At 38.9% G+C, this 19,922-nt stretch overlaps 7 protein-coding genes across 7 annotated transcripts; 4 read left to right on the top strand and 3 right to left on the bottom strand. All coding sequences in view use genetic code 12, as the record gives it.

Annotated features, from left to right (window-relative positions):
• Positions 1-641: 641 nt before the first annotated feature.
• On the top strand, positions 642-1,877 carry CPAR2_807950 (uncharacterized protein; the record flags this gene model as incomplete). Its single annotated transcript, XM_036808708.1, has 1 exon — positions 642-1,877. The coding sequence occupies one exon, from the start codon at positions 642-644 to the stop codon at positions 1,875-1,877; it is 1,236 nt and encodes a 411-aa protein (XP_036665418.1).
• Positions 1,878-2,200: 323 nt separating this feature from the next.
• Positions 2,201-3,691, top strand: CPAR2_807940 (E3 ubiquitin-protein ligase; the record flags this gene model as incomplete). Its single annotated transcript, XM_036808707.1, has 1 exon — positions 2,201-3,691. One exon carries the CDS (start codon positions 2,201-2,203, stop codon positions 3,689-3,691), a length of 1,491 nt encoding a protein of 496 aa, XP_036665417.1.
• A 157-nt stretch (positions 3,692-3,848) lies between these two features.
• On the top strand, positions 3,849-5,726 carry CPAR2_807930 (phosphoribomutase; the record flags this gene model as incomplete). The annotated part of the gene is made up of 1 exon (XM_036808706.1): positions 3,849-5,726. The coding sequence occupies one exon, from the start codon at positions 3,849-3,851 to the stop codon at positions 5,724-5,726; it is 1,878 nt and encodes a 625-aa protein (XP_036665416.1).
• A 444-nt stretch (positions 5,727-6,170) lies between these two features.
• VAN1 (Van1p) lies at positions 6,171-7,724 on the top strand (the record flags this gene model as incomplete). The annotated part of the gene is made up of 2 exons (XM_036808705.1): positions 6,171-6,232; positions 6,293-7,724. 2 exons carry the CDS (start codon positions 6,171-6,173, stop codon positions 7,722-7,724), a joined length of 1,494 nt encoding a protein of 497 aa, XP_036665415.1.
• Positions 7,725-8,349: 625 nt separating this feature from the next.
• On the bottom strand, positions 8,350-11,187 carry CPAR2_807910 (uncharacterized protein; the record flags this gene model as incomplete). The annotated part of the gene is made up of 1 exon (XM_036808704.1): positions 8,350-11,187. The coding sequence occupies one exon, from the start codon at positions 11,185-11,187 to the stop codon at positions 8,350-8,352; it is 2,838 nt and encodes a 945-aa protein (XP_036665414.1).
• A 1,495-nt stretch (positions 11,188-12,682) lies between these two features.
• On the bottom strand, positions 12,683-15,514 carry CPAR2_807900 (uncharacterized protein; the record flags this gene model as incomplete). The annotated part of the gene is made up of 1 exon (XM_036808703.1): positions 12,683-15,514. The coding sequence occupies one exon, from the start codon at positions 15,512-15,514 to the stop codon at positions 12,683-12,685; it is 2,832 nt and encodes a 943-aa protein (XP_036665413.1).
• Positions 15,515-16,822: 1,308 nt separating this feature from the next.
• CPAR2_807890 (uncharacterized protein) lies at positions 16,823-19,672 on the bottom strand (the record flags this gene model as incomplete). The annotated part of the gene is made up of 1 exon (XM_036808702.1): positions 16,823-19,672. One exon carries the CDS (start codon positions 19,670-19,672, stop codon positions 16,823-16,825), a length of 2,850 nt encoding a protein of 949 aa, XP_036665412.1.
• Positions 19,673-19,922: the final 250 nt, after the last annotated feature.

Below are 19,922 nucleotides of genomic sequence, written 5' to 3'. Positions count from 1 at the left end.
CAATCAATTTGATTGTGAAGGTCGCACTTGACGTAATAAAGCCCCACTTTCGTACCTGAGAATCCGTAAATTCTTGGGGTGATGTCTTCAAAGGTCCTCTCGTCATACCAGTACCATCTTGTGTTAAAGTAATACCTTAACTTCTTCCATAGGGAAAATGTATGACTGGATGTTTAGTAAGTTAAGCTTTATTGCAATAACAAGAAAAATGTTTAAGTTTAGTTTGGAGAAGGCGAAGCATTATGTATCATTTGCTGATCTACACACCATTCTCCCATAAGTGGGTGACCTCGCAGAGTCGCGTCACGCCTGCATAGGTTGTACAAGATATAGCCTTGAGCTAATGACATATCTTCTCCTATCTCTCTCTCTCTCTCTCTCTCTCTCTCTGATGTTCTATCTTTAGAAACACATTGTGTTAAAGACGGAAAATATATAATTTCTCCAACTAAAAATATAAATTGATTTTGTGTACTATACTGTAATGAACTAAAGTATAAAAGTGCAATGAAAACGTTTCCATCTAAATTAAAACTACTCAAAGGCACATCTCCATTCTAGCTGTAATCAACTTCAAGCAAAGAAGAAACGGTATACTCAATACGACTACAGCTCTTCACTTATCAATATATTCCACCACAATGGCCAACATTTGCTACAGATTTATTCTTGTATTCTTTTCCATCGCGTGTTTAATTCTTACTGCGTTTGCAATAACTGGGTCATATGAAAACAAATCCTACTTGACTCCAACCTATCTCATAAATTTCCATTTGAATAAATTGGATTTACGACAAATTATCAGCCCAAGTATAGGTGACAACAGTAGCAAGAGGAAAAGAGCTGACGATGACAATGATTCTACACCAACAACAACAAGCACTGGATCAATTCCTTCCAATGCTCAACAATGGATCAATGTTGCAAGTAGTATTGCTGGAAACTTGCCTTCAGATTTTTCTAGTATTGCTTCTGCCGTAGGTACCAACTTGCCTTCATCTGTACCTAGTGATCTAGCATCGGTTTTACCATCGAGTCTTCCTACTGGTGATGTTGAACTGACCATTTCCGCCGCTATTGCTAACTTGTTGAACAATGTTTCACCGGAAGAATTGGGCATTGCTGATGTTTACTCTGTCAGTTATTGGGGTTATTGTCGTGGAGATTTGAAAAGTAATAAATCCTCAGTATTTGATGGTGATTTAGGGAGATTGGTTGATGAGAATTTTGATAATTCAAATGTTGACTACACTTGGTGCTCACCTCCTAAAGCTGGATATTTTTTCAACCCTGCGACTGTTATAAGAGAAGAGTTGAATAGAACTATTGAAGGACAGCAAATTGATTCGCAGTCGCTGTTGATAAATGAATTGTCTTCTCAGTATGTCGACGACTTGAAAGTTTTAGTGAACAACATTGCAGATGAATACTTGAATTTACCTAGTGATTTGCAAAATAACTTGGGCACGTTGAACAATATCACCAAGGCCTCATTTGCCATGATGATTATTGCTGCTGTGTTCTCGTTTATTTCAATTGTCTTTCAAATTATGGCTATGTGTCTATCACCTGACAATTGTTGCTTGTCCTTCCTCAACTTTGCCTTACAGTTGGTTACGTTTCTCGCATCGATTTTAGCCGCTGGTCTTGCAACTGGCGCCTACGTATTTGTGAGAAGAAAAGTTAATGACGAGACTGGAGATTACGGTATCAAGTCGTTCTTGTCAATAAACTTTTATGCTTTTGCTTGGTCGGCTGCCGTTGCTGCCTTCTTGGTTGTTGTATTTAGTGCAGTAGGTCATTGTTGTGGTTGCTTTAGTGGAGAGAGAAGAAGGTATAGACAAGTTGCTGCCTATGAACATAAAGGTGAATATTGAAGGGAGAATCACGATGTGAGTGTTACTTAGTATGAGTGTTCTTTTTTTTCGTTTTTGTTCTTTTGTTTAGTATATAAGATTGGGTTTTTCGGACGACTACCGTAAAGAAGGAGGGTTGTAAGATGTCTTTTTTTGGCTGATTTGAAAACACTACAAGACACACTGTTTGATATTGTAGAAGCTTTCTCGGCCTAGTCACTAATCTGTTTTATATCTTGTACTCGAACGGAAAAGAAAAAAATTAAATTGTAAACAAAATAAACATCTCCGTGATTGTCCTCATTTGCAAACGGAAAACTACTTGTATCACATTCCTTACTACCATGATCTGCGCAATCTCGAGGGAAGAGATCAGTGACCCTATTGTATCGCCAAAGAGTGGGGCTGTATTTGAACGGAGACACATTGAAAAATATGTCACTGCGAAGGGCACTGATCCCATCAGCAATGAGCCATTGACGTTAGATGAACTTATACCATTGCAAATTACTGCTTACTCAGCAGAAAATACTACTTCACCAACTGCGAACTTCACATCTATTCCAAACACATTGTCCATGCTACAAAAGGAGTACGATTCCATGGTTTCCGAAATTTTCACACTTCGAAAAAGCATCGATACTTTGAAAGAGGAATTGAGCATCAGTTTGTACAGAGTAGATGCTGCGATCAATGTGGCGACCAAAGCTTTAGAAGAACGAGATGAGGCCAAGAAAGCATTGGAGAATTTGAGTGGTTCGTTGAAAGGGAAATTGAGTGGAGGAGTTAATGAGAATGAGAGTAATGGTGATAATGGAGACAAGATGGAGGATGATAATGATCTTCATAATATTAGCGACATCCATGCTGCAAGAGATGAGCTATTCAAGAAACATAAAGCTTTGAAAGTTAAACTCCCGTACAAGCTGGATAAGTTTACTGTGGTGCAGGACAAGACCATTTATAAAACATTCGGCGTGCATGCTGACCTTGTGCAATTTAACTCCTTGGCCAAAGTGCTAACTGGTACTCACAAGAGTGAAGTTTTGCATTACAATGTAGTAGATGAAAAATTGGACGTGTGGAAAACAAAATTGAAAACAATTGGTCAAGTCGTGTATAACAATAACGGTATCCTAGCGGCCGTTGCGGGTACCAAAATATCATTTTCAACCGGTGATACAATAACCATAAAGAGAAAGGTTTTATCCATCAATTCCCATCCTTCGTTGAATCTTTTCGTGATAACTAGTGCCGGTAATTGGTATGTGTCTAACACCAATGAGATTATAGCGACACATCCAACGGACTCCGACCTAATTCACGGCGACATACATGGAGATGGGGAGATTTTTGCTGCTTACAATGGTGAAAAAGTTAAATTGTTGAGCTTGATATCTGGAGATGAACTCGCTGCGTTTGATGTTGCAAGCAAACATGTGCAACAGATTTCGTTTGCCGCTAATGGATACTGGCTTCTAGTACTATCTACATCCGATGACGCAAACACAATACAGATTTTTGACTTGAGAAAAAGCGTTGAGGCTAATAGGTTGGAGTTGTCGAAGGAACAAAAAGTGTACAAATTCATAATTGATCCGTCATCGAATTTGCTTGTTGTTGCAACTAACTCCAATTGTTTGACGTTTGCGTATCTGAAAAAGACACGTAGTTGGAATGAGATTGAACTGTTGGGCTTTGGAACATCTGGAGAATTGTTTCTTTATTCAAATGGTGAGGATGTGGTGAATGATGGTGAAGTGAGATTTATATGCTACGATATGGATGCCGATAATTCGAGTATAGAAAAGTTGATTGAAAAGGAAACTATATAGGTTTAAGCTTTGATTTAGGAAATGTTTTGTAACTGAAATACTCTTGACTACGATGTGTCGCGTTTACAAATTTGGATTTATCCGACATTTGCACAGAAAGATCTCATCATCACAAACAGATTCTTCTCATCACAACCACAACTAACACTGATTGACCATGTCGACTATAACAAATGATAAGTTAGAAAAAATAGCTCACGATTGGGTGGCAATTGACCCAAACGAAAAAACAAAAGCAGAGATCCTACACCTTATCAATGACAAACAATACGATAAACTTCAACGCAAATTGTACCCTCGTATAGCATTTGGAACTGCTGGATTGAGGTCATCCATGGAGTCTGGTTTTGCTCATATGAATGACGTGACTGTTTTACAAGCCTCACAAGGTCTCGTTGAATACCTTCTGACTAAATTTGCCAATCCATCAATTGTTGTCGGGTACGATCACAGATTTCATTCACAACGATTTGCCGAAATATTAGCCAGTGTAGCATTGCTCAGGGGCTTCACTGTTTATTATCTTGGGTCTATAAATAACTTTTCATCTGAATCTTTGAAGAGTTACAAAGGAGGCTTCCAAAATAACGAAGGTGCCAGTAGAGAATATGTCCATACACCATTGGTTCCATTTGCAATTGATCATTTGAAAGCATCTGGTGGTGTAATGATAACTGCTTCACATAACCCAGCTAATGATAACGGATATAAAGTGTATTATGCCAATGGTTGTCAAATCATCCCACCTCAAGATGCCGATATTGCTCAGTCGATAGAGAAAAATTTACATCCATGGAGTGATGATGTTTGGCGTGTCATTGAAAATTTTGAAAAGGGGCTAAAGGCAGATAAGTTGAAATGTGTCAAACCTGAAATTGTTAAGCAATACGTTGCAGCTGTCAAGAAAAAGCTTGTCAAGGAAACTCGTCTTGATTTTAAATTTATTTATACTCCAATGCATGGCGTTGGGTTGGAGATTTTTGAGCAATGCATTGATTTATTTGACACCAAGAGTTTCATTGTTGTTGAAAAGCAAAGCAAACCTGATCCATCATTTCCGACTGTGAGTTTCCCCAACCCAGAAGAAAAAGGGGCATTAGACTTGGCTATTGAGCAAGCACAACAGACCAAATCCGACTTGGTCATTGCAAGCGACCCTGATGCTGATCGTTTCAGTGTTGCTGTTGTTGATAAGCAAGGCAAATTCAAACAATTGACTGGTAACGAAATTGGGTTCTTGTTCGCCATGTATGTGATTGAAAACATGGACAAGGCAAAATTGTCTAATACTTATCTATTGAACTCAACAGTTTCATCTCAAGTGTTGAAATCGATGGCTGAGAAAGATGGTTTTAATTTCATTGATACATTAACTGGGTTTAAATGGATTGGGAACAAAGCCATTGATTTGGAAAACGAAGGTCACTTTGTCCCCTTTGGGTACGAAGAAGCAATTGGATTCATGTTTGACTTGGTGCACGATAAAGATGGAATTTCAGCAGCTGTTGTATTCTTGCAGTTGTATCAGCAATGGTTCAGTAAAGGTGATTTGGATGTCATAGACAAGCTAGAGCAAGGGTATAAGAGATATGGATGGTTTAAAGACTTGAATGGGTACTATAGATTAGAAGATGTTAGCCTCACCCCCAAGATATTTAAAGCGGTTAGAGCGTCGTATTCGGGCCATGATCAACCACAACATATTGGTGACTTCAAAGTCACGTACTGGCGCGACTTGACTATTGGATTTGACTCATCAACTCCCAACCATGAGCCTATTTTACCGGTTGATCCTCATTCTCAAATGATTACTGCAATACTTGAACCAACAGAAAAGTCACAAGATGATAAAGATATATCAGTAAGATTCACGTGCCGTGGATCAGGAACAGAGCCAAAGTTGAAAGTTTATATTGAAGGGAAATCGAGTACCAGTGAATCTGACGCTTTAAAGATAGCTGACGATTGTTGGGAAACTTTGAAAAGAGAATGGTTCAAGCCTGAAGAATATGGCTTGGTGGAAGTGAAGCCATAGGTTGAATGAGTTGGGGTATAGATGCAGATTGCGGGTGCAGAAAGAGCAGTAGATAAAAGTCGTGACGAGTATTTACCTAAATAGAGGCTTGGATAGAGGGCCGGGTTTTAATTGTTTTGTTTTGACCATCAGGCGTAATCTCATGCGCAAAAATTATCGATACAACCATTAGTCACAATAGCGTTCTTTATTCTCACTGATAACTCTGCGGTATTAAATTGAATTGCAATATGTGGCACTCAATGGTAGCGTCAGGTCCCTTCTTGAATTTCAAAAAAAAAAAAATCGAAGAAAAACGCTCAGTTGTCAATTTTACGAAAATAGAAGTGATCATCGGTACTTTTCAATATAACCACCGCAAACGTCAACGTCATTACCTATAGACGTGAATTGGCATCCGTTCACTGCAATACACCACACGGGCAACCATATCATCTACCCTCGATGTCGTTACGAAGTTTGACGCCTGATGTTTATGGCACTAAAAAGAATACCGATTTACCAATGTACGTCAATTTCTTTCCCTTATCTCGCCGTGCCCATGTTGATACTAACCTTGAACCCAGATTCAACAAATTCACACCAAAGAAACATTCAAGTCGTTTATTATTCAAGAGAGGTCTTTACACACTTGTATTTTTACTACTCACGTACACCATATATTCCAAAGTTATTGTTGGTGAGAGTCCGAGACTTCCTACATTTTCGAAATCCGATATAGAAAACAACCTGGAACAAGAGATCGAAATTCAGCGACAACAACAGCAACAACAAGAAGAAAATGACTCACTCAATGATGATCATCAGCAGTTTAAAGTCACTAAGGACGGAATACAAGAAGTTTCAGATCCTATGGAAATTACAACCGAAGATTTGAAAAAAAGTAATGTCGAGTACTTTGACTTGGGTGATTATCAAGGGTCATCCGATGGAAACAGTAAAGGTGATATTGTACTATTTCTTATGCCATTGAGAAATGCAGAACACGTGTTGCCCATGGCATTCTACAATCTAATGAATTTAACCTATGACCACCTGTTGATAGATATCGCATTCCTTGTTTCTGATTGCTCGCCGGATGACACCACCTTGGAAACTGTGTTTCGGTATTCAATGGCATTGCAGAATGGTACTTTAGTTGACCTATTGAAACAGGAAGAACAGCAACAAAACGGAGCCCAAGTTAAAGGCTCTAACGATTTATACCAGTCTTATATGGAACCTTTGTACATGGAAAGTGTCAAGAAGGCTTATAGTAATCCAGAAACACACCACAAAAACTATAGAACCCCATTTAGGTCAGTCACGATCTTTAAGAAGGATTTCGGACAAGTGATTGGTCAGGGTTTCAGTGATCGACATGCAGTTAAAGTTCAAGGGATACGAAGAAAACTAATGGGTAGGGCGAGAAATTGGTTAACTTCCAGTGCACTAAGGGCAGATCACTCTTGGGTTTATTGGAGAGATGTGGATATAGAAACATGTCCTGGAAATGTAATTGAGGAACTCATGCTGCATAATTATGATGTCATGGTTCCCAACGTATGGCGTCCGTTGCCCACTTTCTTGGGGAACGAACAGCCATATGACTTGAACTCGTGGATTGAGTCTGATGCTGCACTTGAACTTGCCAAGAATTTGGCTGAAGACGATGTCATTGTTGAAGGGTATGCCGAATACCCAACTTGGCGCGCGCACTTGGCCTACATTCGTGATCCTAATGGTAATCCTCGTGAAGTGGTTGATTTGGATGGGGTTGGAGGGGTGTCGATACTTGCCAGAGCGAAAATCTTCCGACAAGGAGTCCATTTTCCTGCTTTCACGTTCTTGAACCATGCTGAAACGGAGGCATTTGGCAAAATGGCCAAAAAGATGGGGTTCCGTGTTGGTGGGTTACCCCATTACACCATCTGGCACATTTATGAGCCTAGTGAAGATGATTTGCAAAAGATTTCAAAATTGGAAAGAAGTCGAAGGAGGAAAGCTAAACATAATTGAAGTAGATTCTATACAATAAACGGGGAATTCATAGAAAATCAATGGAAAGTAATTTGATAAAAAGAAAATTACAAACAATTTATATATCAGTAGGAAGGCAGGATTTTTTAATCCACGTAACTATATCGTTTGACATAGATTACATTCAGAGATTGTTCACTCATCCATTTTAATTCATCATAATATAAATTTTTCTCTGAGATTAATTTGATCTCGTATGGCGAATCGAACCCATCAATTTAGCGAGAGCCACATACGTTCTCCAAAATGGATGTCGTTATCATAGTCCAATACGCCAACGAGGTCCAAAATTTTTCAATTAGTTTATATAGGGAAGGGATTCTGAACTTTCAAACACGTGAATTTGGTTGTTTAAACTTTGAACTGCATCTGACCGATGGCACTTTGCATTTGCATAAACAATGCATTTTGATTGTCTTCTTGTGATGAGGAGGTTTTCATTATTGTTTGGCTTAATGTTTTCAGCTCTTCTCTGAACTTGATATTTTGTATCAATTTGATATAAATATTTTACTACATTATCACATATCATCCAAGAACTGTCGACTTAACAAATCCAACCCTTTGTATTAAACTAGAATTAAAACCGATAACTATATCTTAATTAAGGGAAGTGACCCTTTCTTGGGCCAAAATAGCCATCAGGCGCATCAGCAACATCCAACCTAGACCCTGACACTCTCATTTGATAATCCAAACCAGAATATGCAACATTGTTCCCCCACCAATCAAGATCTTTTTCATGATATTGCACAGCAAAGTAAATAATGATGGAGGAGAAGGCAATACCAGCGTCAATACCAGTACCAAGTAGATAACTATACTTTTGCCACCAAGCTTCATACTTGTGCTTTACGTAATGCATCATTGCATAGCCCAAATACACTCCACCTGTACTGTAAGACAAGTTTCCCGGAGCCCAGCCAATAAAACCACCCAAGAAAACAGCAGGTTCAAAGTATTTGGTGTATCTTCTTGGAGCTAATCTCTTTATGGCTACACAAACCAAACCAGCAAGGAACCCAATAAGGAAACAATATTTCAAAACAGGGTATAATCCCCCAAACACTCTCTTTGGACCAATGACACCCCACAACACTGAAGCATTATAAAATGTAGTTGTTCCGTAACAGAAGAACTTTTGTGAATTTTCAGGGTCACAGTAATCTTTGATGCCAGTGATTTGATAGTTCAAGATTCCCAACTGGATGAAAGCAGTGACAAATACCGACAACAATTGAGTTCTAAACATGGCGCGAGGTGGCACTTTTGCATAATGACCCATTTTCAAATCGTTTACAAAGTTCTGAGCTTGACCGTCAATATTGTAACCCAACGCTTTGATAAAAGCCAATGCGAGACCATTACCGGGGATTGCGTAACCAACAATCAACTCGACCAACACATTCAATCCAAAACTGAATCCAGTCCTCGAAGCAACTGTCGTTAAAGGAATTAAAAATACGAAGTTGATACCCAAAGCAAAAAAAATACCCCAGACAGGAGTTTCAGCAGGGTATAATTTCACACACAAGATTGCCAACACCAATGAGATGACCAAGATGATAGTGTAAGCCCACTCTGGTACCTCTGGATAAGCTTTCATCATCACTGAATGTGGATCTGTTAAGCCTTCATACACTGAACGTTTGAGATTTCTAAACCCTTTCAAGATTGACTTTGTAGCTTCGTACATTGGTCTCCATTGTGTTCCCATTTCGTAGACAATGTGGAAAGGATACAAGGCGAAAAAAGACCCATAAGTAACTAGGTTTCCAGCGGAATAAAATGGTGGACCAATCTCTTGGTACTTTTTGTCGTCAAACAAACTATCTTTACTCACAATTGATCTAACGCTATAGCTTTCCCCTGTATTTGAAAACAAATAACTTGAATTGATTGGTAAGTATCCTGTCCAGGAAGTGTTGCTGTAGTATACACCAATAACTGCAAACATTGAAACAACTAAACCGACATAGCCAATAATTGTTGAGTAGAAGGGGTAGTAAAATCCCGAAGTGCCGATGACGTTGAAATCAAACGAGGGAATTGGATTGACACCAAGCCCACCATAAGAGCCAGTAGCAAGAGCGAGGTTGAAGTTGTCAGGCTTAATCCATGTCATCCAATTGAATTGTGAGATTGATGTGAACAAGTAGTCAGGCACCCAAAAGTACAAGAATGATATTGCACTTGTGATAAAGAACAAATTGTACCCTGAAATCGTCCATCCATTGATGTTTGTCTTTTTCTCTGGTGATGTCAAAATTTTATTCAATTTCAAAGTAGGCAAAAACTGCGGCCATACCGCTTTCACTGGGTAAACGGCAAAAGATCTAAGCAACCCACATAATGAAAATCCCATGTATTGAGTAGATAGGGTTAATAATATTTGATACCCCCAATCAACCCAATGATTATCATAAAACCTTTCAGATTTTTGCATCAAGATATTCAGAGAAACATAAGAAGTACCTGATGAAACACCACACGTGATGGTGGCCAACATTTGCTCCTTGAATGAATAAGGACCTGGGTTCAAGTCAATTTCCAATCCCAACAACTTGAACTTCCATTTAGGCAAGATCCATTCCAAAAACTTTCCACTTGGATACAAAAACACTTGAACAACGGACATTCCAAGACCAATACTAGGGTACCTCTCAGAAAAGAACTGATTGATGACTGCACCTAAACCAACCCAGATTAACGATATCAAGTAGACTCTGAATGTCTCCACTGGTATTGTTGGATCATCGAATGGGTCAGTGACAGCTCTAACTTGAGGGTAAGGGGACCAATAAGCAATAATGACAGCTTCCAATCTTACTTGTAAGCTCCAATCCACAACTTCATCGCCACCTTTTATTTCCTCGTCACCATCGTTCAAGAAGGATTGTTTGCGCGGTGATGAGCTCTTTTCGTCATCACTGCCAATGTTTTTAACAGAGTGGACAATGGAACCAAATTTCTCAGCAAAACCACTATGCGGGTGTGCATGTTGAACTTTCTTAGACTCGTCCTCTTCTGGCGTGAAGTGATGGTGAAACACTTGGCCCAATTTATCTTTCAACCCATCAGGTGGCTCATGATAATCGATCAACCTCTTCCACAATTCCAAATCAGAATCAAGAATGTTCACATCATCATCGTGCTCCTTGACTGCCTCTTTCAATATTTCAACCGCCTCCTCTGTGGACATTTCTTCAATCTTTTCAAAAATAAAAGTAGCTTGCGGAGGCAATTCATCAAACGATTCTAAAGCATCAAAGTGCAATCTGCGTAAAATGAAATCTTTCTGAGCGTTTGTCAACGTTGTCCCAACTTCACCTATTGATAAAGGGTTTGAAGTGATTGCTTGTAGATTAACTTCATGGTTTGCCAAGTGCGTATGACTTGTTACGCTGGTGACGTAGACGGAATTAGGATCCTTTTCACTCATTGCTGGAAATGTTACTATGCATAATGAAATCTGTCAAAGGTGCCGATGGAGCTCCATTTATATGTCTCATGAATCAATCAAATTGTTTGCAGCCATAAATTTTTTTTTTTTGAAAGTTTTTTTTTTCAATGGCCGTGGTAGCAGAACCCATAAAACCCAATAGCCACAATTGATAAAAGATGGTGCCAATTCATTATGTTCATAATCTCTATTAATTAAAAAACCACAATTTGCATCAAATGCACAAGAATAGTGTTTTCTTGTACAATGGAAGCCCGTAATTACACAAAAAGCAAGTACAGCGGTGACCTGAGATTACGAACACGCTTATCTGGAAGTCCTGAAAAATTATGAAAAAACGGAAATAAGACTTCTGGAGATTGTAATTTGCCAATATCAATCAATTTTAGAACTTCTTATTAGTCTATACGAGGTGTGTGCTCTCACTTCAAGTTGTCAAACTTCCACAATTTATCTCGGAAGTCTATTGCTTGCACTCATCAGTTTCGTTTATGTATACCTTAAACTGTGGCATAGTTCATGTCAAGTTGATTTGAATAAAAATTTGGTGCCGTTTGGGTATTTATCTCTTACACAATTTACACAATTCATTTCTTCAAATTCTCCCGGCGATCTTATCAGAGGACAATTAATTGGACTTGCATGTATCTGAGAAATACTTCAATTTGAAGGCTTGAAATACACAATGCGCGATGCATCAGTTGACAACAGGAAAGTGAATTTCTTTCCTTTTTTTTAGAGCCAGTCATGAAACGGCAAAGAGAAGAGCCACAAAATATGTTCACCCAAATTGCATGATTCCGAGTACTTCTTTCGTTTACAAAGTTGTTGTGGGGGACCTATATCTGGACGATGTTACTACGTGTTGTTATCAGACGACGCTGCAATATCCTCCTTGTATTCTTTTGTTGTAGTATTGATAGCAATTGCATAACTTCAGCGTGGATTGTAGTGCTTACTTCTCAGTGTCCTCGGCATTAAACTTGTGTCAAGTTCGAGCTTTTTTGACACATGAGGTTGTATGGCACGAGAAAAATATAAATAAATTGCGCATTGTTCTATGACATTTTGTATTACTGTGATAAGAGCTCAACTTGAAAGCCACAATTTCATGTAACACAACCTTCATCAAATGACAAAAAGTACAAAGAAATTCTGGTCTATTGTTTTAACATAACAATGGGCAAGTTTTGTTGTTCACAGGCGGATTGACTCCCTAAGAAATTCTTGTATTGCATTTGGTCGATGCCCGTTTCCTCTTCTTGCGATTGATGAAAAGTTAAGACAGCAAAATTATGAGTTCAAAGTTAAGCAAGTGTGATAGTTTACGAAATATGGTATTAATTAGCTGTGAATAACCGGCCTTGTACAGTAGTTGTAGAATATATACTGAGAAGGCATTAGATTTCTGCATAATTGTTTTCAAATCATACACAATACACTACTCACTAAGTACCTTAATATGCAGCAAGGATTATGGATAGTGACCCTTTCTTGGGCCAAAATAGCCATCAGGCGCATCAGCAATATCTAATCTTGATCCAGATACTCTCATTTGGTAATCCAAACCGGATGTTCCTACTGAGTTGCCCCACCAATTGACGTCCTTCTCATGGTACTGCACAGCAAAGTAAATAATGATGGAGGAGAAGGCAATACCAGCTTGGATTCCAGAACCCAAGAGATAGCTGTACTTCTGCCACCAAGCTTCATACTTCCGTTTCACATGGTGCATCATTGCATAACCCAAATACACTCCACCTGTACTGTACGACAAGTTTCCTGGAGCCCAACTAGTGAATGCACCTAAAAACACCGTTGGCTCAAAGTATTTGGTGTATCTTCTTGGAGCTAATCTCTTTATGGCTACACAAACCAAACCAGCAAGGAACCCAATAAGGAAACAGTATCTCAAAATAGGGTATAATCCCCCAAACACTCTCTTTGGACCAATGACACCCCACAACACTGAAGCATTATAAAATGTATTTGTACCATAACAAAAAAATTTTTGCTTGTTGTAAGGATCGCAATAATCTTTGATGCCAGTGATTTGATAGTTCAAGATTCCCAACTGGATGAAAGCAGTAACAAATACCGACAACAATTGAGTTCTAAACATGGCGCGAGGTGGCACTTTTGCATAATGTCCTTGCTTTAGGTCATTAACAAAATTGTTTGCCTGGCCATCAATGTTATAACCCAATGCTTTGATAAAAGCCAATGCGAGACCATTACCGGGGATTGCGTAACCAACAATCAACTCGACCAACACATTCAATCCAAAACTGAACCCTGTTCTGGAAGAAACACTCGTCAAAGGGATCAAGAATGCAAAATTGATACCCAAAGCAAAAAAAATACCCCAGACAGGAGTTTCAGCAGGGTATAATTTCACACACAAGATTGCCAACACCAATGAGATGACCAAGATAATAGTGTAAGCCCACTCTGGTACCTCTGGATAAGCTTTCATCATCACTGAATGTGGATCTGTTAAGCCTTCATAGACAGATCTTCTAATATTCCTGAATCCTTTCAAGATTGACTTTGTAGCTTCGTACATTGGTCTCCATTGTGTTCCAATCTCGTAAACAAAGTGAAATGGGTACAAGGCGAAAAAAGACCCATAAGTAACTAGGTTTCCAGCGGAATAAAATGGTGGACCAATCTCTTGATACTTTTTGTTATCAAACAAACTATTTTCATTTATTATTGCACTCACACTGTAACTTTCACCAGTGTTGGTAAAAAGATATTGGGAGTTAATGGGCAAGTACCCTGTCCAAGATTTGTTGCTGTAGTATATGCCAATAACTGCAAACATTGAAACAACCAAACCAAGGTAGCTTATTATGGTGGAATAGAAGGGGTAGTAAAAACCAGCAGTACCAATTATATTGAAGTCAAACGAGGGAATTGGATTGACACCAAGCCCACCATAAGAGCCAGTAGCAAGAGCGAGGTTGAAGTTGTCAGGCTTAATCCATGTCATCCAATTGAATTGTGAGATTGATGTGAACAAGTAGTCAGGCACCCAAAAGTACAAGAATGATATTGCACTTGTGATAAAGAACAAATTGTACCCTGAAATCGTCCATCCATTGATGTTTGTCTTTTTCTCTGGTGATGTCAAAATCTTGTTCAACTTGATATTTGGTAAATATTGTGGCCACACCGCTTTCACTGGGTAAACGGCAAAAGATCTAAGCAACCCACATAATGAAAATCCCATGTATTGAGTGGATAACGTAAGCAACACTTGATATCCAAAGTCTGCCCACTGATTGCCATAAAACCTTTCAGACTTTTGCATCAATATGTTGTAGTGGACATACGAAGTACCTGATGAAACACCACACGTGATGGTGGCCAACATTTGCTCCTTGAATGAATAAGGACCTGGGTTCAAGTCAATTTCCAATCCCAACAACTTAAACTTCCATTTTGGTAAAGCCCATTCCAAAAACTTTCCACTTGGATACAAAAACACTTGAACAACAGACATTCCAAGACTAATACTTGGATATCTTTCAACAAAGAACTGATTGATGACTGCACCTAAACCAACCCAGATTAACGATATCAAGTAGACTCTGAATGTCTCCACTGGTATTGTTGGATCATCGAATGGGTCAGTGACAGCTCTAACTTGAGGGTAAGGGGACCAATAAGCAATAATGACAGCTTCCAATCTTACTTGTAAGCTCCAGTCCACAACGTCATAGTAGTTAACTTTATGTTCATCAGTTTCACTCAAGGATGAAGAGTTTCTTTCTGAGGCGAAGGAGTGCTTTTCTTCTCTATCCAGAATACCTCTAACGGTATGAATAATTGAGCCTAACTTATTAGCGAAGCCATGCGATTGTTCTGTTTCATCAGCTGACTCTGGCTTACTCGACTTTTCTGCAAAAACCTTGCCCAATTTTTTCTTGAGTTCACTTTCAGGTGCCCTATAATCGATCAATTGTTTCCACAACTCCACGTCTGGCTCCAAAATATTCACATCATTTTCATGCTCTTTAATGGCTTTTTTCAATATTTCAACCGCCTCCTCTGTGGACATTTCTTCAATCTTTTCAAAAATAAAAGTAGCTTGCGGAGGCAACTCATCAAACGATTCCAAAGCGTCAAAATGCAATCTGTGCAAAACAAAATCCTTTTGAGCATTAGTCAACGTTGTCGCAACTTCTCCAATCGATAATGGATGCGATGTCAAGGCTTGTAAATCAACCTCATGGCTTTGTATCTGTGTATGACTCAACACATTTGTGACTTGATTATTGTCTTGGCTCTTCAGAGACATCTTTGTTGATCACTGCAAGAAATAGAAAATTTCAATCAAATATGGTGCCATTTCCATCCAAATTTATAGATTGAATGTACAGAATGTTGAGATTTCACATTTGTTAAGTTTCGCAACCAAAAATAGATTAAAGATTAGGTGCCGTGGGGAGGTCATTAACCAGAGTCAAGCCAAAGATCTCTTATCATTCAAACAAGATTGATTGGATGGATGCCTTTGTACCAGCGTCTGCACTGCATAGACTGATAAGTGTACCAAAGGAGTCAAATTGTCATGCCATAAATTCACGTTGTACCAACACAATTGAAGTCTGACTTTTATCTCGCGAGTTTTCAAATAGTCGACGCTGCATACTCTCTAACTAGTAAAACATCAAAATGGACAATAGTGTCAAGGCTCCTAACCATTTTATCTCCTCTTCCCTCGACAAATTGAGAGTACCTCAAACTTCATCATTTGTGTATGTTAGATAACAAGCAGCCGTGGTCATTAGATCACCCAAGCTTCACACAGATAGAACCTGCCAAGCACGTGGCTTAACATCAACAAAAGTTAGATCTTCGTAAAATTGCGTCATTGACCAAGGCACCTTCTATTTGTGTTCTATTCTAAGGAAAAAATCGATGGACTTGAAATCCTCCGCCTTGGCGTCGATTGACATAAAATTAATTGCTTGTTATCAGTTGATTTCAGCACGATTAATAATTTGTATTTTTTATCGTTGCTTCCGGATGCGGGAAAAACTATTATATTACGTAATACGTCAATATTTGTTCGTCTACGGCGGCTAAAAGTATCATCAATGCAAAATGGTACCATTCTTGATGGAGTCGATTTTACTTGTATGTTTGAGTCATGGCTCAAGTTTCTACATTTCTCTGTTGACGTTCGTTCAGCAATGGAGACTTCGGAAGGTGTTTCAGAGACGGCTGAAATGAGAGCCTAAAATCATCGGAAATGTTCAACAACTTTTGGTTCTAAAATTTTCTTTGTGTTACTATGCAGTGGGTGATAAATGTATGTCCAATTTGGACCACCTGCTTATCAGGAGTAGAATATCTGGTGCCGTACGCCGACAAGGTGAATCAAAAATACTTCCTCTTGTAAGATGTTCCCCCCTCTCCCACTACACAGTTACTTCTTTGATGGGATGACCAGTAAAACGATATTTTGCATGACCAATATCTCCACTTTGAAATCGAAAAACGTATTTTCGGCATCAGCAATACCACCTCTTCAACCTTGTTTACCCCATGCTATCTACGAATCTACTCAAAAAGTTCAAACTTGTATATTTTGTAACCACCTTCAAGGAAAGTGTCCTATTCTCGGACCTATATATCCATCGGGAGCATCAGCGATATCCAACCTAGAAACAGTATCCCTCAATTGATAATCCAAGCCATCATATGGTACCGTGTTGCCCCACCAATCTATATTCTTTTCGTGATATTGCACAGCAAAATAGATTATAATCGATGAAAAAGCGATACCAGCATCAATTCCTGAGCCTAGTAGATAGTTGTATTTTTGCCACCAAGCTTCGTACTTCCTTCTGACATAATGCATCATTGCATATCCAAGGTATAGACCACCAGTATAGTACGATAGATTGCTTGGTGCCCAATTTTGAAATGCCCCCAAAAAAATAGTTGGTTCAAAGTATAATGAGTACCTTATTGGAACAAGTTTCTTGTAAGCAACACACAATAAACCGGCCCCAAGTCCAATCAAGAAGCAATAAGGCAAGACTGGATATAACCCACTGAAAACTTTTCTTGGTCCAATTACACCCCATAGAATTGATGAATTGTAAAAATCTCTGGTACCATAGCAATAGAATTTCTGTTTATTGTTCAAGTCACAATAATCTTTGATGCCAGTGATTTGGTAATTTATAATACCCAATTGGATAAACATTGTAACGAGCACGGACAATAATTGACTTCTAAACATGGCACGAGGGGGGATCTTTGCATAATGTCCTTGTTTTAAGTCATTGACAAAATTGTTTGCTTGACCACCAATATTGTAACCTAAAGTCTTGATCAAAGCCAAGGCGATCCCATTACCGGGGATTGCGTAACCAATAATCAATTCTACCAACACATTCAATTCAAACAGGTAACCAGTTCTTGAAGCAAGCGATGTCAATGGGATTAAAAAGACAAAATTGATACCCAAAGCGAAAAATATACCCCATACTGGTGTTTCGGTTGGATACACTTCAACACACACGATTGCCAACACTAAGGAAATAATCAAAATACCAACATACCATAAATCTGGAACTTCCGGGTACGCTCTCATCATCACCGAATGTGGATCTGTTAATTCTCGATACACCGACCTCTTGATCTTTTTGAATCCATTAATCACTGATTTCGTTGCTTCATACATTGGTCTCCACTGCGTGCCGAATTCGTAAACAAGCTGAAATGGATACAAGGCAAAAAATGCCCCATAGCATAGCAAACTAGCGGCTGAGTAGAATGGTGGGCCAACCTCTTCGTATTTTTTTTGGTCAAATAACCCGTTGTCATTGAGAATTGACAGCACATCATATTCTTCCCCAGTATTTGTAAACAAACTATTTGAATTGAGGGGCAAATACCCAGTCCAAGCTGAATTGCTATAATAGATTGCAATGATGATAAACATGGAAACAATGGAGCCAAGATACCCGATGAAGTTAGTGTAGAATGGGATATAGAAACTATCAGCTCCAATGATGTTGAAATCAAAAGTGGGGATCGGATTGACACCAAGTCCACCAAACGATCCAGTAGCAAGGGCAAGGCTGAAGTTATCGGGTTTGATCCAAGTTAACCAATTGAAAGTGGAAAGAGCAGCAAATAAATAATTGGGGACCCAGAAATAGACAAACGAAGTAGCACAAGTGATGAAAAACAATTTGTACCCCGATATTGACCATCCATTGATGATTGATTTCTTTTCCGGTGAAGTCAAGATCTTGTTCAACTTTATGTTTGGTAAAATCGGTGGCCATACTGCTTTAACTGGATAAACTGCAAATGATCTGAGGATTCCACAAAGTGAGAATCCCATGTATTGCGTAGCCATTGTCAATAAAACTTGATACCCAAAATTAGCCCATTCGTTACCGTAAAACTTGTCTGATTTTTGCATCAAGATGTTCACCGAAGCATACGAGGTTCCCGATGACACACCACATGTGATGGTGGCTAACATCTGCTCTTTAAAAGTGTATGGACCTGGATTCAAGTCGATTGTAAAACCAAATACTTTGCATTTCCATTTGGGCAAGATCCATTCCAAAAGTTTACCACTGGGGTACAAGAACACTTGTACAACAGACATATTGAGACCAATACCGGGGAATCTTTCACTAAAGAATTGATTAATGACCGCACCAAGACCAATCCAAATCAATGAAATGATGTATACTCGCAAAGTTTCTGCCGGGACTGTAGGATCATCGAATGGATCAGTGACAGCTCGCACTTGTGCATACGGGGACCAATAAGCAATAATGACAGCTTCTAACCTGACTTGTAATTCCCAGTCAACAACATCGTGGTAATCGAGTTTGTGTTCTTCAGTGTCGCTCAAGACACTAGATTGTCCTACTACTGGCGAAACTCCTCTGGGTTCCCTTTCATTGGCAAGAGTTTGTTTTTCTGGGACTGGTGGTAACACTTTTTGCTCTTTTTCTTGAAACTCCTCTTGTGGTTTAATCTCATTTGTTGATTCCACCGAAGCCGTCTTTAATTTCAATCCAAACATATGCTTCAAATTATCCTTGTACAGTTGCTTTGGTTCCTCATAGTTGATTAATTTCTTCCACAATTCTATATCAGACCCAAGAATATTGACGTCATCGATATGCTCCCTCACTGCTTCTTTCAAGATCTTGACCGCTTCTTCAATCGACATTTCCTCAATTTTCTCAAACACAAATGTTGCTTGTGGCGGCAAATCCTCAAATGTATCTAATGCATCAAAATGCAATCTGTGTAAAACGAAATCCTTTTGGGCATTGGTTAAAGTTGTACCCACTTCTCCAATTGATATAGGGTGAGATTGTAACGCTTGAAGGTTCACCTCATGATCCTCCAAGTTTGTGTGACTTGTGACGCTGCCTATTTGAAACACATCCAGATCTTTATTGGTCATGGTGGGATTTTAATGGGGTGTGGATACACAGACTGATTTAAGTGAACGGTATTTTCCAAATATTTTGTCCCCAATTTATATCATTTGATACTAAGGTGTGGTGCATTCATTGTTTCGACTATTTCATGTGGGTTAACTTTTCTTTCGCAGCCATAGATCAACATCGATAAACACTACATAGAGTACAAAGAAGAGTTTCTACGCTGTCATATCTACGGCGTTTTTCCTTTTTTTTTTTTTTTTTTCAGGA

Source organism: Candida parapsilosis, contig 005807 (assembly GCF_000182765.1).
Source record: "Candida parapsilosis strain CDC317 annotated contig 005807".
NCBI lineage: Eukaryota > Fungi > Ascomycota > Pichiomycetes > Serinales > Debaryomycetaceae > Lodderomyces > Lodderomyces parapsilosis.
This window is presented reverse-complemented; position numbering and strand designations above follow the sequence as displayed.